Source organism: Corvus hawaiiensis, chromosome 16 (genome assembly GCF_020740725.1).
Source record: "Corvus hawaiiensis isolate bCorHaw1 chromosome 16, bCorHaw1.pri.cur, whole genome shotgun sequence".
NCBI lineage: Eukaryota > Metazoa > Chordata > Aves > Passeriformes > Corvidae > Corvus > Corvus hawaiiensis.
This window is the reverse complement of record NC_063228.1, coordinates 7,795,102-7,819,797: the sequence shown is the minus strand read 5'-3', so window position 1 is coordinate 7,819,797 and position 24,696 is coordinate 7,795,102. Positions and strand designations below refer to the sequence as shown.

At 48.2% G+C, this 24,696-nt stretch overlaps 3 protein-coding genes across 8 annotated transcripts; 2 read left to right on the top strand and 1 right to left on the bottom strand.

Annotated features, from left to right (window-relative positions):
- The first annotated feature begins 529 nt into the window (after positions 1–529).
- Positions 530–11,357, top strand: MEIOB (meiosis specific with OB-fold). The gene is made up of 13 exons (XM_048321286.1): positions 530–789; positions 4,164–4,221; positions 4,970–5,101; positions 5,665–5,737; positions 6,112–6,307; positions 6,616–6,716; positions 8,237–8,289; positions 8,374–8,469; positions 8,823–8,924; positions 9,419–9,572; positions 9,907–10,090; positions 10,533–10,619; positions 10,886–11,357. Exons 1-13 carry the CDS (start codon positions 721–723, stop codon positions 10,997–10,999), a joined length of 1,419 nt encoding a protein of 472 aa, XP_048177243.1. The 5' UTR covers positions 530–720; the 3' UTR covers positions 11,000–11,357.
- A 1,321-nt stretch (positions 11,358–12,678) lies between these two features.
- On the bottom strand, positions 12,679–14,176 carry FAHD1 (fumarylacetoacetate hydrolase domain containing 1). Its single transcript, XM_048321284.1, has one exon. It carries the CDS (start codon positions 14,061–14,063, stop codon positions 13,392–13,394), a length of 672 nt encoding a protein of 223 aa, XP_048177241.1. The 5' UTR covers positions 14,064–14,176; the 3' UTR covers positions 12,679–13,391.
- A 59-nt stretch (positions 14,177–14,235) lies between these two features.
- Positions 14,236–23,557, top strand: LOC125334296 (hydroxyacylglutathione hydrolase, mitochondrial). Of its 6 annotated transcripts, none has more exons than XM_048321014.1 (10): positions 14,239–14,290; positions 16,097–16,124; positions 17,456–17,637; positions 18,055–18,119; positions 18,958–19,075; positions 20,077–20,185; positions 21,033–21,136; positions 21,551–21,652; positions 21,929–22,008; positions 22,413–23,557. In XM_048321014.1, the coding sequence occupies exons 3-10, from the start codon at positions 17,533–17,535 to the stop codon at positions 22,510–22,512; spliced, it is 783 nt and encodes a 260-aa protein (XP_048176971.1). In that variant the 5' UTR covers positions 14,239–14,290; positions 16,097–16,124; positions 17,456–17,532; the 3' UTR covers positions 22,513–23,557. The 6 variants fall into 6 exon arrangements, with proteins under 6 accessions (XP_048176972.1, XP_048176971.1, XP_048176970.1 ...); XM_048321016.1 differs by lacking the exon at positions 14,239–14,290 and adding an exon at positions 14,356–14,396; XM_048321017.1 differs by lacking the exon at positions 14,239–14,290 and adding an exon at positions 14,506–14,635.
- Positions 23,558–24,696: the final 1,139 nt, after the last annotated feature.

Here is a 24,696-nt window from a genome sequence, read left to right as displayed (position 1 = left end):
AATGGTTCCTTTTACAACAAAAAATAGAATCTGACAACTTTTTGTTAAGTATCTAAATGTGTCTGAGGTACCCGTGAAATAAGAAGAGGCATTCAGAGGGTCTAACAAAGCACCCATGGCCCCACTTTGGCATCTGTAGAGAGGACCCGGGTGCTCTCAGGGCTGGGCAGTAAATGCCACATTGGCAGCCTGAAAAGAACTGGTTGTCACTAATTTTACTTTAATAAATTCAGAACTTTTCTATTTTGAGGAAGGAATAAACTCACATTTTAAAGTAGTTTAATATTAAGTCCAAAACCTCAATTAAAGGTGCTTTGCAACCCAACACTTTTCTTTCCTCACCTATAAATTGCCTTTTATATATGAACTGCCTCATTAAATTCAGTTGGACTTCCCAGAGAGAAGGAGGGTAAATATTTTTCAGAGCCTGGTGCTAATGGAGTAATTTAATGATGAATAATAAATAAAAATTACAGGCCTTTATTTGAGAAGCTTAGGTAGAGCCGTCACCGTAAAATTCATAACTTCCATCACCAAATCCAAACAATAAAGAACTGTCTACTTCAGATGGTTTGAAATGCCTCTTATTGAAAACAGATGCTATTAGGTCAAAACATTTATGTTAAAAACTAACTTGTTATTCTCGCTGTGAATGGTCTTAAGTGATTTGTTTGGATTTTTACAAAATCTAAGTCAGTTTCCTCAAGTTTCAGATAAAGAATGGCTCATTCTCGTTCAGCACGGGACTTTGTTGCACTTTCAGATCTGCATCCAAACCTTGCTCGTCCTGTAAGTCTCACAGCCATGGTCCTTTTGTTCCCAGATGAAATTGTATCTGACTGTCTTATATTACTGCAAAATTATGTAATTGATGTGTATTTAGGTACTAATAGCATTAGTGCAATTGTTGGGTAGAAAGGACCTTCCCTTCTTTGTGTGCAAAGCAGCAAAATGAAAATTGATGCTGCTGTTGTCCACAGCCTGTGGGTACCACAACCACAGATATTGACCGGACAATTCAATGTATCAGAGGCTTCTTTGTAGCACTTTAAATGGATGCTGAATTAGTGAAGACATTATTAAAGACATTACAGAGTCAGCATTATGCAGCCACAATACATCTGTGACCTCAACAGCCTCTCACGGCACGCTATGAACGCAGGGCCTGATCCTGGAGTGCTCAGTGCCTCTGAGCCAATGACACAGCCCTGGTTATTCACACTCAGCTCTTGCTGAAGGGTGTTTGAACTGGGTAAAAATCTCACAGTTCCATGGCAAGGTTGTTTCTGTTTCTTTGGGATAAAAAAGCAGGTTTTTGTAGAACCACAGAATGGTTTGGGTTAGAAGGGAGCTTGAAGTCCATCCAGTGCCACCCCCTGCCATGGGCAGGGACATCTTCCACTGTCCCAGGTTTCTTCAAGCCCCAATGTCCAACCTGGCCTTGGACACTTCCAAGGATCCAGGGGCAGCCACAGCTTCTCTGGGCACCCTGTGCCAGGGCCTCCCCACCCTCACAGCCAAAAATTCCTTCCCAATATCCCATCTAACCCTGCTCTCTTTGTGTGAAGCCCTTCTCCCTCGTCCTGTCACTCCATCCCTTGACTCTCTCCATGTTTCTTGTCAGTTCCTTCAGGCACTGGAAGGCCACAATTAGGTCACTCTGAAGCTTCTCTTTTCCAGGATGAGCAATCCCAATTCTTTCAGCCATTCCAATCATTTTGGTGCCTCCTCTGGACTCACCCCAACAGTTCCATGTCCTTCCTGTGCTGGGACCCCAGGGCTGGAGGCATCTCTGCAGGTGAGGTCTCACCTGAGCAGAGAGGCAGAATCCCCCCTCCCCTGCCCCAGGGAAGTCGTGATGTTCCTGAAAAGAGTGAAAACACAGCGTTTTCCCATTCCCACAGCTTTTTATTTGGGATGGCACAATTTTCTTTTCTCACTTACTTTAAAAAATTGTAAGAGGAATCACAGAAAAGGGATGATCTAAGAGAAGTTTTCTATCCCCTCACAGCCATATTGATCCAAACTGATCTTTAGCAATGCTAATTTAACCTGTCATTAACAGTTCCTCCCAAATAATGATCCACTAACCCAGTTCAAAGCTTTTATTTTACAAATAAAGCTAATCTTGAGTATTGCAGTTAGCAACACATGGTAATGAAAGTGTTTTTATAAAATAGTAATTCATGATGGAATGATCAGTGTGTGTTGTGTTAGGACGTTAAAACAGCTGAACACACAATTTGAAGTATGAAAATGTCATGGTTTATTCGTTTGCTGTTTATTTTAAAAAGTGAAAGAGATTCAAGTGTAAACACTTGCAGTGTGTTCATGAGTTGGTTGAGCAGCCTTAAGCAGTGCTCTGCCAAAACAGGCAGCATGGGGGGGGGCTGTGTTCCCCTCCTCTTTTGGGGAAATTAGTGCTTGGGCAGTTGCACAATGAGCTGATCAAGGAAATGATCTCTGGAAGTTTTTCTCCCTTCCTTAGTCCAAAATAGTTTCTAGCCAGATCCCTTCCTTCTGCCAGCTCCCCATGCAGGCTTGGTGTTGGAGACACAGAGGTGAACACATTTTCAGCAGGGCCGGAGCAGATTTCTTTGGGAAACTGGATATTTACATCAGCCTAATTTCTGTGGGCACTCATCCTAAATGTCAGTTCTTTTGACTGGTGCTGAGATACAGGGAATGTTGCACTCTGATTCAATAGATTTTTTTTTGAAATTAAGAAACAAAACCCAAAACAGAAAAACAAAATCCTAATCAGAATCACTACATGCAGTGGACATAAAGTATTCGGTTAGTCTGAAAGGGGGATATTACACTGCTGTACACAAGTGCCCTCTTACTGAGTATTTCCATCCGTGCAGCCTAAGGCAGTTCCCGTGCTCCCTCTAGTGATTCCAAGGAAACTGGGAACGGGAGAGCTGATTTTTGAGCACGTGTCAATGTTGTTGCAGTGAACTCAGGCAGGTCACGCTGCTTCGTGAATAGGTACAAAATTAATCCTGGGTGGGTTACTGAATTGTAACCCCGCCCTTCCTAGCTGGCTCTGGAATTCTGCTGGAATGAGACGGTCAGTAGTACTGCGAGAGGGGGATGTGTGACGGAGCTGTGGTTGCCACATCCCTGGAAGTGCCCAAGGCCAGGCTGGAGCAACCTGGGACAGTGGAAGGTGTCCCTGCCCATGGCACGGGGTGGGACTGGATGGGCTTTAAGGCCTCTTCCAACCTAAACCATTCCAGGATTCTATGAAATGGAAGTGATGTGGAATGCTTCATGTTTTGAAGGATCCTGGCAGTATTGCACTGTCAGTCTCTCCTTGCAGTCCTTGTCCCACTCTAACTTTCCTTGCTTACCTCTTAAATACCAAACTAACACTGCAAAACTCTTCTCTCACAGTTTTTAGGACCACCTGAAAAACAATAACAACCCACCACACAGCTAGGATATGATATGATATATGATATGATATGACATTATATCTACACGTGTGTTTGCTCCCAGTAGTTGTGTTTGACAATTGAGAACAGGATGTTTTTCCATAATAAATACAGGTTTAGCAAAGCAGAATAAGATTGATTTTGGTTTGAATTAAGAGAAAAGTTCCTCGCCTCAGCTCCCTTGGAGTCAGTTGAAAGACAGCAAGAGAGAGGCACCTGTAGAAATTTAGGTTGCTTGGATGAGGCCAGGATAACCTCCTGTGGGTGCACACGTGTGGCTCATGGTGCCGACAGCCAGGAAAACCTTGGACATTTAACTGTGAAATAAATCCTGCCCAGACTTTTCATGGAGCATTTGAGGAGATCTGAGACCTGTGCAGAGAGCATGAAACAACAACATTGCTGCCTACCTGAGGAGAGATTGCTGTAGAACAGCCAAAATTGTGAAGGTTTAGGGTGAACTTTTGTCCTCCCATTTTCTTCACAAACAGAAACAGATGTATTTATTTTAATATTTTTATTAGTCACAATTTTTGCCTAAAGTAAACTTGTGTGTTTATGTTTTACTCTTTAGCTCATACGGTACTGTGGAATAAATAGATTAAAATGATTACCAGTCAGAAATATGTTTATTATCATCAGCAGAGTATAATTCCATGAAATCCAATTCATCATCTACATCTGGGTTTAATACTTGTACTCTACAATCTTTTTATTTTTCAGAATGTAATCGGGGTGGTTATTGGGAAAACAGATGTCAGAAGCTTTCCAGACCGAAAAAGTACAGTCTCTTTAAATTCTTTTTACTTGATTTCCTTCAACAGTGTAATTTGGCAGAGATGACCAAAATCAATATTTAAATGATAAACAGATTTCTCAGTGTAAAATGGATAAAATAAAAATGCACCAAAAAAAAAAAAATTGTGTGTGTTTGAGAACCAAGATGAAAGAGCAGCATTGGTTTGGCTAAACCATATAAATTAGAAATTGGAAAAACTCTGTCATGGAAGGGCTTCATGTTCTGAAGATGGAACCAATATGAACCCACTCTTCCATAAATACTGCTGGAATGGATCTAGTGCCTTCATATTCGTTCTCTCTTAAAACAGGAATGTTGAGGACCTGTCTTGAGAAGTGACACAAGTAATTTCTGGCCTGAGTAGCAACAGCTTCATCTGGGAAAAAATGGGAATTATATGTTGTTAATACAGCATTAATTGTATATTGAAATAACAAATCTACAGTCAGGGTTGGTACAGACACTGTCAGGAAGCACCTCCAGTCCTGGAGAGCCATTCCAGCTCGGGGAGAAGGCTGAAGTTAAGGGCGAGGTGGAGAAGTACAAGTATAGGAGGAATTGCAGCCCATTCCCAAACACCACCGTGTTCCTGCACCACCTGCTGGCCTCTAGTGGGAGAAAATTCATGCCAAAATCCAGGAAAACCTCAAAATAGTAGTTTTTGTACACATATTCTAGTTAGAAATCAAGCTGTGCTGAGGAATTGCTACAGTGCTCTTTATTTTTGCAGACATTGGGACTGAAAGATACACCTTCAGTTTTACCATTCGTGATTCCCCAACTTATTTCATAAATGTCCAGTCATGGGGCAGAGAAGAATACATCAGATCCCTCTCAGAAAGCTTCAGAGTTGGTGACTGTGGTAAGTTGGACTTTATTCCTACCACGTTTGTTTGCATGTAAATCAGTGGTGTGCTGGTGGCTTTGCTGTGTTTTGCTCTGAGGACTCAGCAAACAGCCTAATTGGAAACAAATTGTTCGGTTCTGTTGAGTATAAAGAGGAAAGGAGCAAGATTCCAAGGATTTAAACTCTAGCCCAGTAAATATGTCAACAAAAAGACCAGGCAGAAACACACTGAGTGCAGCAGCTCAGAACTGGCCTGCAGTTAATCAGTGTAAAATCTTACATTATATTGGGGTCTTATAAATGATTATGTGATTATAAATGATGCAAAATAAGCTGTAAAGCTCTTCGGTGTTTGTCTTCCCTCAGTTATAGCCATGACTATGATTGCTCATAAAACCACAACAAAAATCCTGTATTTATTTACAGGATGTGCTTTTATCTTTTTAAGTTAATAGAAAGATTTTCCTGCCCGTGGTTGTTTGGGTAAAACTTGTGAGCATGCAGAGCATACACACAAGAATATCTGTAATTGTATCTATAATCAATTTCTAACATTACTTCTCAATGTTTTATTTCAGTAACAATTGAAAATCCTTTAATTCAGTCAAAGGAAGCAGAAAGAGAAGAAAAATTCAACCCTGTAACTCCTAGGTAAATTTAAAGCATAGCATGGTAGTTCTTTCTAGAAAGATTAAAGTTAAGACTTGCTCTAATTTCCAGCAACATGAAATTGGTAGAAATATTTGGTGTTTTCTTCTTGTGTAGCTGTACCTTCCCTCTTGTGCTCAGCAATGTCTGGTCAAATCTCAAAGCAGAATATATTTCATAAATAGATGGTCATAAAGCAACAATGTTCTTTGTTACTAAACAGAGTAAATCTCCTTCTTTGAGTAAAACCTACCAGAATTTTTTTGTACCTTTAGGAAAAACTAAAATGGAATGAGGTTTTTCCTATGAATTAACATTTCACACTGTTGATGCATCAGTGAGTGCAGTGCTGATCCATGTGATTGGTTCTGTTCTAGTTGCTACAAATTATTGCTCAGTGAAAATCACTCCGTGGTCAAAACCTCTTCTTGCTACGACACAGACACCAGACTCCTGTCTCTGCTGCACCTGCCTGTCAAGGACCCTCAGGATTATTATTCCCTGGGGGACATCGTGGCAAATGGACAAAGCCTCCATGGGAGAGTCCTCAACGTGCTGGCAGCTGTAATGTCAGTAAGTGAGGACAATTTCTCTGCTCTGCCATGAGTAACTTCATTGTAAATATGTGTCAATATGGATTTTGGGCCTCACAGTGGCCAGGGCTCAGTTTGCTCAGGTTGGCAGCCGAGTGACAATATCCACACACATGTTTTGATGAGATTTTTAGCAAGAAAATGAAGGGAAAAATTAAATGATCCCCTTTTTAGTAGTCTAGACAGTTTCTCCCCCTTTTTTCCAACCTTTCTATTTTCTAGGTTATGAGTTTTATTCTCCTAAACGCTGAGTAGAGGACAAGTGACTACTTCTCTTTCTTCTTAAAGGTTGGGGAGCCAAAGTATTTTATGACTTCAGACAAAAGAAAAGGACAGAGGTGTGAAGTAAAGCTGTACGATGAGACAGAGAGGTCTTTCCCAATAGTATGGTAAAATATTCTTTAATTCTCTTAAAGACTCAAATTCATTCAAGCACAGGTAAAGAAATCAGCTATAACACACACTAATTAACTATAAGCTTGTCTTTTAATTTAAATATATTGTTATTTAGGAGGCAACTGAGATGAGGCAGCAATGTACACTGAAAAGAATTTTAAAAGGAGAGTCATTAGAGTGGCCTTATATATCTTGCATCATTTTATGGCTTGCTGACAGCTTGCTGGCTCATGGATGGCAAAATGAAGCTTAGTTCCAAATAATTCCTTTTTAAAAATGAGGACATTTGAGCTAATTCAGGAAATGGCATTTAAAAGCAGCTGCAAAGGCTGTTGTGTTTCTTCCACAAACAGGAGGGCAGGAAACAGAAGAGCATGATCCATGTTTAAGGCCAAGCAGAATTGCAAGTGGAGTGGAAATAGGTTGAAACAGTTTTAAAATAGTTTTCAAGTATCTAAAATAATGCAGAAACATTTTGATACGACTTTGGCTGTATTTTCAAACTCTGGCCTGTTTACAAACACGACTCCACCTACCCCATCCCTGCTTGTAAACAGTGCCTTGTTTACAGAGGAACCCTTGCATTTTGCCCAGAGTTCATTTGTTCAATGAACCTGTGGCTTTTCCATGTGCCAGGGTGTGTGGGTATTCCCTTGCCTTGGGATTGCTGTTTGGTGGTTAAAAAATGACTTCAGTGACCTTTGTTCCCTCAAGGGAAGTAGGCAGCCTGGCCTGCACTGTGAGCTAGGAACTGTGTTATCATCAAGGATGTTTATCATGGGATGTTTAACACAATTTGTACCCACAAACCCAAAACAAGCATCTCTGGGGTGAAATCCTCCAGCTCAGGGTTAATTTGGAGCAGCTCCTCCAACAGTTCTCTTTCAGTGCTGGGACTTGGGCATTGCCAGGGTATTTCAGAGCTCAGCAGTGAAGAGGTGGCAGAGCAATATTAGATAAAAAGGAAATACCTTAAATCTTTTTCCAAGGATTAAGGAGAAAACCCACCAGAACAAATCCGTGCTTTGGCTGTGTTCTTGCCAGCCAAATTTGGGAGGAACTGAATGAGATTTTATCAAGAGACCATGAAATTACCATTTTTGAGGGATATGTCTGACCTCACTCCAGTCTCATCATCCCCAGTCACAAAGATCCCATTGTTGGGAAGTGGCTGAACATCTGGCCTAGGGAACTGAGCAATCAGCCTGACCCAGCACAGCCCAGCTCACAAACAGCTCTTTTAACTGGGGTTTGCTTTAGCTAGAAATGACTTTGATAAGAGCTGAAATACAGCATTTCCCCAGGTATATCCTGCGTTGAAACCCATCTTTATTTTCTCCTGTTTGGCATGGGATAAAATAGGCACACAGAATTTCAATGCCATGCGTGTCACAAAGGAGTCATATCCCCTTTGGCCATTTTGATTACAACTACATTATTTAGTAGTTTAGTACGAAACAGTTTGAGTGCTGTTTGAAAAATGTTATGATACATCCACTTTTGTTTAATTTAGCTGGGATAATGAATCCATCCAGCTGGCACAGAGTTGGATCCCCCAAGAAACAGGTAAAACAGTCTGGTTTATGTTTTTACTGTAGTTCTTGATGTGACATTTATTCTACAGTAACATGGGGGCGTTTTTGTGCACAGTTATATTCGCATCAGATGTGAGAATCAATTTTGACAAATTTAGGAACTGCATGACTGCAACTGTGATATCCAAAACCATCATTACAACTAACCCAGGTAAGAGCTGCTGAAGCATTTCTTTGGTTTTAGTAATTATTCTGGGCTAAAATGCATTAATTAATCTATTAGAACTGTGATTTCTTCTGCCTGCTTCTCATAAAGCTCCTTGCTTTTTGTCTATGTGATGACCAATGCCTTTGGCTTCTACTTTTATTTTATTTGTAAAATTTTATTATTTTCCTTCATATGTTTATTCCATGCAGGACTAACAGTTAAAATAAAAAAGAGAAAAGCAAATCTTGGCTAATTCCAACGTGTTGGTGCCACCAGAATAAAAACTTGTAAAATATAAAAATGCTGTGATTTTTACATGCAACATATACTAATAACTTTTAAAAATGCATCTTCAGAAACAGCAGAAGCAAATGTTCTCTTCAGCTTCATCAAAGAGAGTGCCCAGGCAGGAGTTCTGCCCAACCCAGCGAAGGAGCTGGCAAATGAAACCATTAACTGTAAGCATGGACACAGATATTTGATTTTATTTACCTGCACAATGTAATTTCATAGTGCAGCTGAAAGAATTCCTGCTCTGTGTGTTCAGAGAAACAAAACTCAGGTACAGCCTGGCTGAATATTTAAAGCTTGGACTGTAGTTATCAGGCTGTCCCTGATTTTATCAATTAAGTATCTTCAGCTGCCTGTGCCAGCTGCAGCCTCTCTGGTGTGTTCCTTCTGTGTGGAATAAGTATGGAAGATTGAGGGGGAAAGCTTTTGTCAAAAACTCCATTTGGAAGATACAAAGATTAAATAAGAGATATATTCCTGATCTGAGTCCCTTTTTGTTTCACTTTTTTTTTTTTTGGGGGGGGGGGGGCGGGGGGGGGGGGGGGGAGAGGCTTCTCTGCTACTTTAAATCTCCTTTTTATTGCCTTAAGATCCATTTTGCTGTTGCTCTTCTGAATCATTTTTTGCTCAGACACACTTAACGTGTCTTTTAAACTCGTAGTGGAGACTGTAGTGGATGTTTATACAGTAGAACAGCTGAAAGAAAAAGCTCTCCAGAGTGATGGGAAACTGGACCCTCTCCATGGAATTATTTACGGCTACATTTCCACCCTGGACATCGATGAGAACGTGTCCAAAGTTCTGCGCAACAGATGGTGAGCAACTGCCCGCTTGGAATTTGTGCTAAAAACTGCTTGTCCCTCTTGCCCAGACCCACATGAGATGGAGCAATATTTTAGTCCAGTCCCAGAGAAGAAATAAAACTCCTCTGGAGGATGCCATATGGGTTTCTGCTCCGGGCTCTGTGAAGGACTTGCTCTTTGTGGTTGTAGAGTGAAGAAGAAAGAGGCCACTTTGTCTCAGACAGACTCATGAGTTTAGGAGATGAGAAATTTTTTTAAAGACAAAGTGTCTTGGGAAATCTGAGTCTAGAAAAATGTTTTAGGAAGAATAAATTGCATATCTGCATGAATTCTCTCCTTCTTTCAGCTCAATCTGCCGGTTCATCGTGAATGAAGTGTCAAACACTTGCACCTTCTGCAGTGATGTCTCTCCACAGTGCAAGTCCACCTTTGCCAGCTTTGACATCCTGGTGGATGTGACAGATCACACAGGCACCCTGCGTTCCTGCTACCTGTCTGACTGCATAGCTGAGGAAACCTTGGGCTGCACAGTAAGGAGTGAATCAGGCTGTTCTTACTGAGCTGAGCTGTGGAGCCTGATGAGAATTACAAATATATGTAAATGTTCTCTGTGTGTGTACAAGAGTTACAAAAATGGCATGGATGGATGGATGGATGGATGGATGGACACACACAGAGCTGTTTGACAAGGCAAAAGTTGGAAATCAGCAGCTGTCAACAAGAATTGTGTTCAATGTAAGAGTGAACACCCAATTCAGAACTCTGCTTTTCTGAGAACGTGGCTGGAAATCCCTAACTCTGATTCTCAAACACCCTGCAATTTATTCTTGTTGATTTGACTGTCTTGGTATATATATCACACCAAACACCACGTTAAAGCAGAAAAATATGTAAGATGTTATTTTTATCATCATTCTGTTGTGGAGATGTTTTAACTACCTGCTGAAGTGTTCTGTGGTGTCCTGTTAACAGGTCCATGAATTCCTCATGCTGGAAGAAGACCAGAAGACTGCACTGAAATGGCAACTCCTCTTGGAACGAAGCAAGATTTATTTCAAAGTTAGTATTTAATGTTAATTTAAAACAGTGGCTGTTTTTCACTTTTAAACTTGTTCTTTTTGGCCAAACTCTTCTTACTCTCCCATCTCCCCACTCTCTTTCCCTACTTCCAGGACAAAATGGAAGTGTTTTACTTCAGCAGTGACAGGTATGTGTGTACTCATACAGGAAATGATGTAAATAAATCTGTCAAACATGTTCTTGACATCTGAAAGTAATCTCTATCAAGGTGCTGTGATAACAAAGATCCTTAATTATTTTTCCAGGTTACTTTGTCACCCAACTGGAGAACTGGATTAAAAGTGAATCTTCTTTCCTGCAAACTGGCAGATCCTGTAGAGGCGAGTCAGAGCGTGTTGGGAAGAGATTGGAAATATTAATAAATGGTAGGAAAGAATTCCTTCACGCTGTTGTTAGAGATGGAATTCTGCTGCTGTTGGATTTTGCCAAGTCTGTTCTGATGGTAAAGAAGGAGTGCACGTTACAATACCTCTAAGTGGGCTTCTGAGTTCATATTTTTGGGTGATGGCACTTTTAAAAGTGTACTTGGGCCTCAGCTTAAAAGTTAATTCTACCAAATTCAACCCCTTCCAAGAGGGCTGGAAGGTTTCCTCACTCAGCTGAGATCTTTGAAAAAATCAGAAATAACAAATAGGTCAAGACAGATCTGCTGAGCTTCTGTGGTTTTAACTGCTTTGCTGCTTTTTTGTTAAAGAAATAAAGAATTCCCCCTTGAAATATTGCCTGTGTTTGTGGTGCACCTTGGTGAGGCCAAACATGGAACTTTGGGCAACAGCAGGAGTGATCCCCCCTGGGCAGACTAAGTCTAATTAGAGCAGAGTAATCAATTAGCAGTGACCTCTGACAAGCAAACAATCAAGCTGAGACTGTAAGCAGGACTCCGTTCACCAAAGGTGGACTTAAAGAACCCAGGTATGAACACTGTGCCTTTCTCCATGTATTTTTCCCCTATTTTTAATATATTCCTGTCCGTAGCTTCCCCTCATGCTGCTGTATTTGTTACATTCTCACCTTCTGAGCATGTTGGGACTCGGCTTATTTCAAACAGAGGGAGATCCCCCCTGTTGGGCAAAGGGTTTGTTAGGCCAGGAGACCCTGGGGAACTCGGATCCCCCTGGTGCCCTCCCTACCCCTTAAAGCAACATGGCACAGAGAAAACATCCACAGAAACAGGAAATCCTGACAAGCAACCCCAGATTGCATCCCTGACTCACATGGGTGAAAAGACCCCAAAAATGCTGTCAGTGTTGGGTCACGGCATCCCTCTTGTAGCAATAAACGATTCAACATTTTCCAGCCATAACAATTCCCATTCTGAAGGGAATGTTTCCACTAACTCAATCCCAGTCCTGTCAATACCCAGGGCTGGAGACCAAACTGCAAATGATGCCCTGCTGCTGTTGCCAGAGACGGGAATGTTTGACAGGCAGGAGGAAATGCAAACAGTACAGACACTTAATTCCATCCTTCCTCTTCCAGAACTGCTCACCCTAATGTCTATTTAAATTCTACACCACGTTCTGCTTTCTTCTCCCAGTGTGGTACGCAGCACCCTGCACCACACTGCTCTCACAGAGGTGCTTCTCTTTGGGAAACAGGAATTTTCTCTGTAAAACTCCCCACTTTTGAAATCTTTTCCTAGCAGTTATTAAGATCTGGCTCTGATAAATGGAAGTGTTTAACTTTGGTGCTTTGCATTTATGTAAAAAAAAAAAAAATCCATCTGTTTTTGTTAGAAATGAGCCAGTTCTGCGCAACCTTTGAAATTGGTAAGTTTTGATGTTTGCATGGGGAGGATTTTTTAAATTATATTTTACAATTTGCTCTGTTGAATTGAAAGAGAACTTGCTGTCATGCAAACTGGTGGGGAGTGTTAGATCAGCTGGAGTTGGAAATGGGAAAGTTACCCAGTGTGGCTTTCAGCAGCTGGAAATACTTAAAAACTCCAACTGCTGCACTGCACTGGGTAACAGCAACTGCTGCAGTTACAGTTTCACTAAAAATATATTAAAATCAGTCAAAGTAAAGACAAGTTTGGTGATGATCTTTACCCATATGCTCCTTTATTCTTGATCTTTTTGCATTATTTTCATTATTTCAGAACATATTTAAAGCTCAGTTGAGGACAAAAACCAATCTGCCAAACATCTGGCACACTTCCTGCTGCCTTCGCCCCTTGGAGTGGGAGGAAAAGCCATCCTCCTTTAATTTGTATGTTTGAAAAAAGCAGGGGGGAATAATGAAATTAATCAAAAAAATCAAACATCTTTCTCTTGTAGAGGAGAGAAACTCTTTGTGAAGCTGCAATTCTTGATTTAGGGTTGCACATCTACACATACATCTCTGATTTCCCACAGTATGGTCAAGCTTTAGCTCCTGCATCATCATTTGAATTGTTTTGATCAACAGTTTTTGTTTTAAGGCAATACACTGGAAAAGCTCAAAGCATCAGCAGAAGAGAAGCACGCACAGAAGGATGACCAGCCCCATTCCCCTCCCCAATGTCTCTATTGCCAGTTCCCAGGTACGGTTTTGGAATCTGGAGCTTCTGGGCACCACCTGCTCCAGGCTGGGCTGGACTCCAAGTTTGCTGAAGCCTCCATGGAAATGGGGCTGTGTCAGTGAAATGCCTTCTGGGGTCCTGGGTTCCGTGCCTTTGATATGTGGCAGACCATTGGGCACCTGGGGGCATGGAAGTGTTCATTTCCCAGATGTCCTCATGCCAGGCAGGCTCCTGGCTGGATCCATGCATTAGGATCCCCGTGTCTGCTGTGCCACCTTGAACTTCATGGACAGCACGTCCCTGATGCCAGCCTCTATCTCATCATTGGCCTCCACGGACCCAACTCCTTTGGGAGACCCCGTCAGAATCAAGTCCCCTTCTTCCAGGGTAAATATCTGGCTAATGTAGCTGATCAGGTAAGGGATAGAGAAGATCATGGAGGAGGTATCCCCCTCCTGCCTCAGCTTTCCGTTCACCTTGAGCCAGATCTGCAGCTTGTGCGGGTCTGGGATCTTCTCCTTGGGCACAAAGTCACTGACCGGGCAGGATGAGCCGAACCCTTTGGCCAAGGTCCAGGGCAGCCCCTTCTTTTTGCACTCCTCCTGCGTGTCCCGGGCCGTCATGTCCAAGCACAGGGCATAGCCCGCCACGTGCTCCATGGCCGCGTCCTGCGGCACGGCCCGGGCCCTCTTCCCGATGACCACCCCCAGTTCCACCTCGTGGTGCAGGTTCCGGCAGTAGTAGGGCCGCACGATGGGGGACCCCTCCCGCACGTAGGCCGAGGAAGGCTTGAGGAAGAAGAGCGGCTCCGCGGGCAGGGCGCTGCCCATCTCCTTGGCGTGCTCGGCGTAGTTGCGCCCCACGCACACGATGTTCCGGCCCCACTCCCAAAAGCGGGACAGGGGTTTGGAGGTTGTCATGGCCGCGGGGAGCCTCCCGGGCGCCCTTGCCGTGTCCTTGCCGTGCCCCGCACGGCGCTGCCGCTTCTCCTGCTCCTCTTCCGCCGGGTGAGCGGGCGGGCCAAGGGGCCGGGCCCGGGGCCGAGGGGCCGGGCGGGCGCAGCACCGCCCCCGCGCACGCCGGGCCGGGCCGGGCCGTGCCGGGCCGTGCCGGCGCTGCCACCGCCTCCCGGGGCGGGCAGCACAAGGTAACCGGGGCGGGCGGGGCGCGGCACACGATGCTCTGCGGGGGCTGGCGGGGGCTCGGCACCGCCCTGGCAGCCGGGGCCGTCCTCGGGGCCGTCCTCCGAGCCGGTACGTGCATTGGGTGCGCCCCAGCAGGGCCGCGGGGCCGGCGGAGCGGGGCCGTGCGGAGCCCCGGCTCCCGCAGCTGCGCTGGGGCTCTCGGGTTGTGCCTCGCGGCTCCGGGCGTGCCCGGCCTTCGCGCTGACTCACAGCCCGAGTAGGGCAGTACCTGCTCGGCTGCAGCCAGGGCCGTGCCGTCCGGAGCCCATCGGGGAGGCCCTGCGGAGCTCCGGGGCTCCAAAGCGCCGGTCAGTGCTCAGGGAGGAGGAGGATGGGGGCCAGGGCTGGCGTCTAGACTGGGTTCGGCGGGTGACAGGTTGTTCTGGTGATGGAAACAAGCCCTAGACTGTCCGAGCTTCGCGTTTGCATTTCGGGCCTAAATTCTCAAAGTCTATCCTAGACTTAGAGCCTGGGCTCTCTGGGAAGTCTCCCCAGATGGTTTTGCATCATTTGGGTTTTAAGACATGGCTGTAATGAGCGAGAATCCCTGGGAGTTATCTGCCAGACGCGGACACGCTGCTGCTGCAGTGTGGGAATGTCAAACCGAGGAAGTGGCAGCTCCCGAGTTCCCGGAATCACGGGGATCACGCTGCCCCTTCCACGCTGCCGGCAGGGCAGGCTGAAGGGGAGTGGGAGCTGCCCTGGCTTCGGACCACTTTCTTGGAGCCACAAACTCGCTGGGTATCCAAAAATTCCCTGCGTGCAAAGAGTGAACGTGGTTCTTGTGAGGCAGCAAAGGGGACGGGCGTGCAGTCATTTCTGAGTGACAGCCCTGCTTGAAACAGGAATTTCCGACTCTTTTATGTAATAAAAAGAGTAACCTCAAAAGTTCTGGAGGAAATGCACGAAGCAGCCCGGTTCCGACGGAACCTGCCTGCGGTCAGTCCCCAGCACGGACGCGTTTCCGTGAAGACATTAACACTTCCAGCTGCAAAGCCTTTCCTCTTGGTCGCTCCAGCTGTGCTAATGAACCATTCCGGGAAGCTCAAGTGGGTGATTCAGAGCCTACTGACGGCTGCTCTCCCACTCCTCTGCTCCAGGCGTTCAGTCAGGAGGGACGTGGGACAAAGCTGAGCGAGAATGAAGTCACTGGGCATTAATTCTGGGGCAGAGCTGTGTGTGTGCCAGCGATCTGAGTTAGTGCTGGGCCGGGGCAGGGGCTGAGCATCACCCGGGGAGCTCCTTTGGGCTGGACAGGTCTCAGCAGTGCGTGAGAGCTCCCTGCTCTGCTCCTGGGCCGGCTGGGGAGGTGCAGCTGAGCTGCAGATGGCAACTCACAACGCGTGAGTTTCATTCTTGGTGGATGTTTTCTCATTCCTTTGTTGAAATTACATGTTGGAAAACATTTCCTTATGTGGCGCAGCTTGTTTGTTTGTTTGGTAAGAATTGTGAATTGCACAGGCAAAGAGACCGTGGGATCTGGGCCAAGGTTAGAGATGGTTCATAGGAAAGAAGCATTTTAAGTATGTGAATAATTCCTTTGAGTTGAAGTTAAGGTTGGGTTTTCTTTTGTTTGGTTGTTTTTTTTTTCCTAGTTGGTGTCAGGCCTGCAAACAAGCACCCGGTGTAGATAACTCTTGTGGCTGACAGTATCCAAAAGTGCTGCCTCTTGGGGAGCAGTGGTTTTTTGGGCATTTTTTTTTTTCCCTATCAAAAAATAGTAAGGGCTTTTTTTGTGTTCTTTTTTTTTTTTTTTTTTTTTTTGAAAGGAGTCTTCTCCAGAAGAACACTCTGCAGGTAGGGATGCTTCTCTCAATGCTGTGTGTCTGCACCATCAAATACCCAATGTGTGCCTGTTCTGTTGTGCCTTGGGGTTTTTTTTTGAGCACTGTGTTTAATTTCTCTGATTTCCCTTCCTGCATAAGCAGGGATGGTGGAGGTAGAAGGGGAAGAAGCTCTGGGCAGGACAGTTGTGCCAGAGGGCCCTGACAGTTCCCCGTGCCCAGGCTGGGCTGGCAGCAGGAGCAGCTCCGTGGCTCCAGGCAGAGCCTGATCTGGGCTTTGCAGCCCGAGGAGCTGCAGGTCTGTGGGGCTCCTGCAGAGCTGCTCTTATCAGGGGTGGGCAGGCTGAGCTGGTTGGGAACAGTGGGGTAAGGTGATTGCCAGCACGGGGACCCCTCCCTGTGGCACTGAGGGAGGTGAAGCAGGAAGGTCGGGAGCCTTTGGGAGACTCAGTGGTGCAGAATAAAATGTGTCTGAGCTGGCACAGGCATCTCTGGGGGTGTGCAAACACCTCACAGATGCTCAGACAACAATTCTTGACCTGCAGGGACTGGTGCCACTTTCCCTGCAAGTGTTAGAGCTCAAGTCTGAACTGCAGGGCCCCAGCAATGCAAGACTTCATTCTCTTTGCTTCCCTTCCTTTACTTTACACAGTAAAACCTCTTAGGGTTGGTTGTTTCTTTAAGACCTATGTACCTGTGCATCAAGCAGTGGGGCCCAGGTTATTTGCATCTGGAATTTGCTTCTTGGATCTGATTAAACATTGAACCAAAAGCAAACATGGAAGCACTGGTGTTGCATCAGGGCAGGCATGAGCCAGAGCCCTGTGTGTGCCTCTTACCTGGCCAGGTAGGGAGCCTTGCTCCCCTGCAGAGCCTGGCTTCTCTCCCTGTGCTGTGCAGGATGACATTTCCCCAGATAACAAATTGGATATTTCTGTTGGAGCAGTGTGTGTATTTCTGTATTTCTCCTTTTTTTTGCCCTTCTTCCTTTTTGTTTTTTGGTTGTAACATACCCTTTGTGCTTTTTTTTGCAAAGTCACTGTCCCAGGCTGACCTTTGGCCAGCACCATTCTGTTTTCCTGCCCCTTGAAATCTCCTCTCTGTCCAAGTACAGAGTTTTCCCTGCATGGAAAGCAAAGTGTCCTGTCCTTCTCAGGGCAGCTGTGGAGCACCAGAGCCCTGAGGGGCACAAGGCTTTGTCCTGTGGTGGCCTTGCTCCTCTTGTCTGAAGGACACAGCAGCCCACAAGGTTGGACTGTCCTTCTGTGAGCTGGGGGCCCCACCATGCCCTGTCCCACTTGTCTCCCTCCCACGGCTGAGGTTTGGCTGTTTTTGGGTGCCCAGGTCCAGCACAGCTGCGAGCTAAGTTCCTGCACACAGAGCACGAGCTGAGGGAGCCCAAGACAGTCACCCAGGTCGACATGAAGGTGGAAATCCTGCCAGCTCTCACTGACAACTACATGTACCTCCTCATCGACCAGGACACCAAGGAGGCTGCCATAGTTGACCCCGTGCAGCCCCAGAAGGTAACGCTGCCTTGGCTCTGGGATGTCCTTCCAGGCTGCTGCATCCAGGAGGGAATGAGCCACACTCTGACTCAGGAGTGGGGGAAAGGCAGGAAATACTGGCTGTACACAGGGACAGCCAGGACTCACTCCAGGGGTTACTGTGTCCCTCACTCACTCTGGGGGTTACTGACCTGTTTTGGGATTTTGGCCTTAATTTGATGTAGGGCAAAAAAGAGGAAATGGGACTTGGGGCTTGGTCACGTCTGGCTGCATCAGAGACCTCGTGTCCTTCCCTGTAACTCCAGCCTGGACAGGGATGAGCTCCCTGCAGAACTGCTGGTGTGGCTCTCTCACCTCATGTCCAGGTGACACTAGGGGGGGTGCCAGCTCATTCCATGGGAGGTGTAACTCTCCTTCTGTGCCCTCATCCTGCAGGTTTTGGATGCAGTCAAAAAGCACGGCGTGAAGCTGACCACTGTCCTGACCACCCATCACCACTGGTAACTGCCCTGTCCTGGATCCCTCACACAAACACAGCCAGGAGCTGTTGCTCTTCTGGATCAAGGTGATCTCTGAGCAGCAGCTGAGGTGTGAGAAGGATGAGAGCTCATTCCTTTGGCCTTGCTCTGACCCGATGCATTGTGTAGGCCATGAGCTCTGTGTCAGTGCCTTTCACCTTTAAAATCCTGATTTCTTCCAGGGAGCCAGTGCAGTAACTGGGTGTGGAGGCAGCTGTGGGGTGTGGGAGGGAGCACATTTGTGCTGAGGTGCCAGGACAAGCCCGTGAGGCGTCCTGCAGTCAGCACTTGCAGGAGGATCACCCCAGGTGCAAACCAGCTCTGCCAGGGGTGTGAAGTGAATGTTTGGCTGTAGCAGTGCTGAACCAGAATAACCTCTCCATGGGTCAGAGTGGAGCCACCTCTGTGGCTGGAGAGTGAAACAAACAGCCCTGAGCTGGACAAACCAGCAGCACAGCGAGTGCTGAGCTGTGGGGAGTCTGTGTGCCTGCTCCGTGGTGTTTTGTGGGATGCTGGATTGCACATTTGCCACTTACCCCATTCCTTCCCTGCCCCAGTTACTGGAGAGGTTACTGTGAGCCCCTAAGGGTGCTGTTTCCCAACTGGGGATGGACTGGATTGTTCCCCCCCCCCCTCACTGCCCTGATTACTGGAGAAATGATCTCCACTCGTGTTGACGTGGCCTACCCTTGGATACAAGGAGTGCTAGATCCTGGGAGAGGGGTGGATCAGAAATGATCACCTGGAGCTTACCACTGCACTATCAATGACCTTAAATTTGTGTTCATTCTTGCCCAAATCCCTTTTTTTCCCCTTCCAGGGACCATGCTGGAGGCAATGAGAAGCTGGTGAAGATGGAGCCGGGGCTGCGCGTGTACGGGGGGGACAGCAGGGTGGGGGCCCTGACACAGAGAGTGTCCCACCTGACAGCTCTCAAGGTAAAGGGAGGGACCTGCAGGACTCTGGGCATCCCCTCTTTGTGTCACAGCTGCACAGGTGTGTTCCCACCTGAGCTGGGCAGCTCTGGGACCTCTGAACACCCCTGGGATGTGGTGGATGGTGTAAATGCAGCTTTCCCCCTTTCCCAGCCCTTGAACTGTGGCCGCTCTGCCTTGTTTTGATCATTGTGGGAGGACAGCACTGAGGCACGTGGGACATGCTGGGTGTCTCTGTGCTGCTGGGCACCTGCCTTATCTGGAGGAGCAGAGCAGGTGTGTGACAGGACAGGGACTGTGTGACAGGACAGGGATTGTGCTCTGCCGGGAGCATGGTGAGCACTGAACAAATCCAAGTGTTCCTGTGGGAATGACGGCTGGAATATGGGGTGAGGAAAGCAGTGCCAGCTGCCTGTGTGGCTTTTTCCTGGCTGGAAGCAGCAGGCCTGGCTGGGAGCAGCCTGTTTGTTTACAGGAGAGCTGGCAGGTGACACAAACTGCTGTGGAAAGTGCAGGCAGGCGTGAATGGCACTGCTGGCCTCGGGTGCACCCTTGGAGGGGCAGCAGCAAAGGAGAGAGCACAGGGAAGGTGGGCAGATGAGGCTGTGTTTGATCCTTCCCTTTTCCTCAGTGTCATCCACTTCTCCCCTTCAGCTCCATTTTGGTTTGGAGCTTTTTTCATGCTTCATTAGCTTTGTTGAGGATTCTCTGTTGCTACGGATCTCTTGGCTCTTGCTGCCAGCCAGGCTTTGAGTCCCTCTGCATGGAAATGAAAGGATCTGGCAGTTCCCTTTGTCAGGACACCTGCTTGGAGGAAACAGCTCCCTTCCCAGTCCCTGCCACAGACCTCCCTCCCTGGGCTCTCCCAGGAGCAGAGCTGGTGCTTCCTGGCCAGACTGGGGCAAATTTAGGACCATTAGAGCAGTAAGAGTTGCAGTTCTTTTCTAACCATGCGATTGCCAGCAAACAGCAGCTTCAGCTTTAGTGTTCTGCCTTCTTCCCAGGTGGGATCTCTAAGTGTGAAATGCCTCAGTACGCCGTGTCACACCTCTGGACACATCTGTTATTATGTGACTAAGCCAAATAGCTCCGAGCCACCTGCAGTTTTTACAGGTGAGGAGTTGGGAGGTTCCCTTGCAAAAATAGAAACTCCCCCTCTGCCTGGGTGCCTCTGGCTCTGGATGTGCGTCCGTCCCTTCCTGCCAGGGCAGCTGCTTAACATCCACACCTTGGCCCCCTTTCCAAGTAGGAACTGTAGGTGGAGCTGGGGAAACCCCTCTGGGTTTGTAAAGCAGGGCTGGACACCCTGCAGGCAACATCAGGAGCGAGCCCTGGATGAATCCTACATCCAGCATTTTTTTCCTGGAAAAAAGAGCTGTTGGTTTCCTGTCTCAGGCCAAACTGGCTGACCCCAAACCCTGTTGCTTTCCCATGTATCTGTGCTCACGTCTAACAGCAGAGAGAGGAGAGAACAGGGATGTAAGAGAGGGCTGGTGCTCCACTGCTGATGCCCAGGGTCTGGATCCTGGTTTGGGGAGTAGGATTCCCCTTCCCTGAGGCTGTGCCTCATCCCTGTGTTCTCCAGAGCTCACACCAGCTCCTGCATGGACGAGAAAGAGGCTTAAACAAGATTTTAGGGAACATTGGGGAGAAAACAGAGGCAACTCATCCTTGTTCAACTTCACAGCAAAGAAGAAGTGTTCCTTGTCCCCTCTAGGAGGGACAGGAGGGGACAGGGGCTGCCCACAGGTAGGGAGGTGCTGGCAGAGTGTGCCTGGCGAGGCTCTGGGGTTTCCTGCCTCACAAGCCACGTTTGCCACGAGTGTGTATGTGGCACCAAGTGGCACAGCCTGGCTGTCCCCGTGCTCCTGCTGCTGTGCAGAGGAAATGATGGCAGGACTGAGCCCTCAGCTGGGTGTGGGGGGTCTGGTGTGGGCCTGATGCCGTGTCACCCCTGCAGGTGACACCCTGTTCGTGGCTGGCTGTGGGAAGTTCTTCGAGGGCACCCCGGATGAGATGTACAAGGCACTGATCGAGATTTTGGGCAGCCTGGACCCCCAAACGGTACAAACCTCTCCTTTTGTGTGTGAGCCAGCCCAAACCACCACACCCATCAGAGAAAACGCTGCTGTTCAGAGAGACTCTCTCGTGTGTGCAAGGAATGAATGCTTACCCTGGGAGCTCTGGATAGCTGCAGTCCTCTGGGAAGGCAGTGCCTGCCCCAAATGTGTTTATGCTTGTGGGGAAAGAGCGGGGGCTGGTCATTAAAGGCTGCTGAGGTGGGACATGGGGCTCTTTCATCTGTGAAACTGGCAGCTTGTCCTGCCTCCTGAGTGCTAGCACTTGTGCCTGTCTCCAGTGGCACCCTCCAGGAGGGTGTTGGGTTGACTGTGTTGTTCCTGCTGTGCTGATGGCACCTGGCACTCCCTGTTGGTGCCTTTGGGGTCCCCCGGTGTCACTGTCCCTTGCTCTTCCCAGAGAGTTTACTGTGGCCACGAGTACACCATCAACAATCTCAAGTTTGCTCGGCACGTGGAACCCAATAACACCAGTATCCAGGAAAAGCTGGCCTGGGCCAAGGTGAGCTGTTCATCCTTCCCCTGGACTTGACACTTTCCTGGACACAGAGCCTTGCTGGGGAGATGGAGAGGAGAAAATGCTGGGGAGACATAGAGGGAGTTAAGAGCCAGGAGCTGCAGGATGCTGTGTTCCAGGGGACTGGGGTTTGGCTGTGCCCAGAGAAGGCAGTTTGTTCTCTGGGGGAGACATTCCCTGCTTGGAAACTCCCTGTTCTGTACAGGACGCTCCTTGTTCCCCAGAATTCCTGGTGGAGCAGCACTGTCTCCCTCGTTCCAGGCCCAGTATGACAGCGGAGAGCCCACCATCCCCTCCACCATTGCCGAGGAGTTCACCTACAACCCTTTCATGCGAGTGAGGTAGGGAGCACTGAGGGCTGGGAATGGCCCTGGCGGTGGGAGGGGGTGTGGGAAGGAGGTGGTGTCCAAGTGAGAATTGCTCTCCTGCCTCCCACATTCCTGTTTGGATGCCTCCAAGAACTCTCACTGGCTGTCCTGGCAGAAGGTTCCTGGATTTGAGGGTTGTGAGCATCATTCCCTGACTCAGCAGACAGAACAGGCTTTGTTGTGTCCTGTTCCTTCATCCAGCAGAAGATGCTCTTGGGGCACCAAAGTGCAATTTCCTCCTGCCCCTGAACCTTCAAACCAGGGCTCATGAGCTGTGCCAAAGCCCAGTCCTTGATCCTGAAGTGCAGCCTTGAAACCTGATCCTGGTGCCTCCACAGCTGGGATTTCATTCTGTCCCTGCTCTTCCCTCCTGGCAGGGAGAAGTCAGTCCAGGACCACGCTGGGGAGACCGACCCCATCCGGGCCATGGGGGCCATCAGGAAAGAGAAGGACAACTTCCGAGTGCCCAAGGACTGAGCACTGCCTGCATCACTTTAATGTCAGTTCAAGCATCAGTTAGACCATTCAGATGTTTTAGGAGTCAAATCTTCTGTTGTGGTTGAGACAAGTCTTATTTAGGTTTTTATTTTGTCTTAATTAAGGAAAAAAAAAAGCACTTTGCCCTTGCTGAGATGTTCTACAGCATATTTATATTATGATGAAGAATATTTATGCTCCTCTTGCTGTCTCTCAAGCTGTCCCGTGTCACCTGCAGATCATTGTGCACGTGTTGGTGTGAGACTCGAGGCTGGGCTGGGAAGGATCAAACCTGGAGGTTTAGGAAGAAGCTCCTGTTATTTTTGTGGGAGCTTGATGTGGATGCAGAAGGTGGGACTGAGATGTCTTTGTTTAAAGCAGAGACCAAACGCAGGAGCTGAAGATTTCAATGTTTCTTCCATGCTGCTACTTCAACATTCTGAATGTTGCTTCTGGCTCTGCTAAAACCAGTCCCAGGGACAGACCTGCTGTGCCAGTGCTGGTTCAGGGTGTAATTTGGGAGCTCCACGGGGTGGTCTGGCTCGTGGGGCCGTCCAGCTTCTCTCATCCCTGGCATGGGCCGCAGGGACCTCCCCAGGCTTTGCTCTGCTTGTACCCTCAGTCCCGAGCCTGTTTGCATGAACCCGCTGCCCGCTCTTCCCTGTGACCTGTGTGTGACCTGTGCCAGCCCCACAAACCGAGCAGGGCTTTGTCTGATGGCTCAGAATCCAGAAGCAGCCACTCCAGGTGAGTGACTGTCCCACAGAGCAGTGGTGAGACCCTGGCAGCAGATCTGGGGACCTGTGAGTGACGCGACAGGGGAGCAGTTGTTACCTGTCCCCAGGTGAGCAGGGCTGTGGGGTGGCACCAGCTCTTGTTTTGCTTTAAAATGCTGAATTTTATGTAGTTCAGAAAGAAAAGTGATACCTAAAGCTGTGGTGCCTCATGGAATGCTGTGCTGCCACACCAGAGTGTGACTGTACTGGTGGATGTGACTGTACTGAGGGCTGGGACAGAGGGGAAATAAATAACGGCTGGAAACGGAGCACTCGGGACAACTGGGGTTCTTTAACTCACAGATGTATTAATTTATTGGTTTTGTACTAGAGATTGAGGTCAACCAACTGGAAGTGTCTTTCTACCTAATCCTGGGGTGAGTGGGTGTAGCATTTTGGGAACCTCAGGGGCTTTAGTCAAGGTCTTGTGAAAGCTGCATTTTTGCGAAAGAAGAACAGAGCAGCTTCAGCACTGGTTTGGTGCCTGTGAGTGCCATTCCCTCCTCACAAGTGGCATTTGGACCCCTCAGGACATGAAGGACACTGAGGGGCTGGAGCAGGTCCAGGGAAGGGAGCGGGGCTGGGGAAGGGGCTGGAGCACCACGAGCTGCTGAGGGAGCTGGGAAAGGGGCTCAGCCTGGAGAAAAGGAGGCTCAGGGGGGACCTTGTGGCTCTGCACAACTCCCTGACAGGAGGGGGCAGCCAGGGGGGGGGTCGGGCTCTGCTCCCAGGGAACAGGGACAGGAGGAGAGGGAACGGCCTCAGGCTGGGCCAGGGGAGGTTCAGACTGGATATTGGGGAAATTCCTCCTGGAAAGGGCTGCCCAGCCCTGGCACAGCTGCCCAGGGCAGGGGTGGAGTCCTCATCCCTGCAGAGATTGCAAAGCCATGTGAATGTGGCACTTGGGGACATGGGTTGGTGGTGGCTTTTGCACTGCTGGGGGAATGGTTGGACTCTAAGAGGCCTTTTCTAACCTCAACAATTCAATTTGGGGGCCCGGATCAGCCCTGCCCCAGGACTTGTGTCCGGCTGGAAACGGCACCGCAGCTCAGCTGTGCTCCTGCCCCCTGTGCCTTTGGTGCTTTCTGTGCTCGGGGTGGGTTCCTGTCCCTGGAGCAGAGCCCCTCCCAGACCCCCCATCAGCAGTTCCAGTGTCCAGGACCACTCTGTACCTTCTCCCCCCGCTGGTGTTTCCATCACCTGCTGGGCACCAGCCCCCCCCCAGTGCCACCAGTGTCCCCAGCGCCAGCAGCCCCTCATCCCTCCCCTTGTACCCCGCTGGCACTGGGAGCAGGGGCTGATTTTGGAGGCTGGGCTGGGACCCCTCCTTCCTCCGGCGCCGGGGGTGTCAGGGCGTGCCGAGGGACCCCGCGGTGACACAGGGTGACGCAGGGGGAGCGGCCGGGGC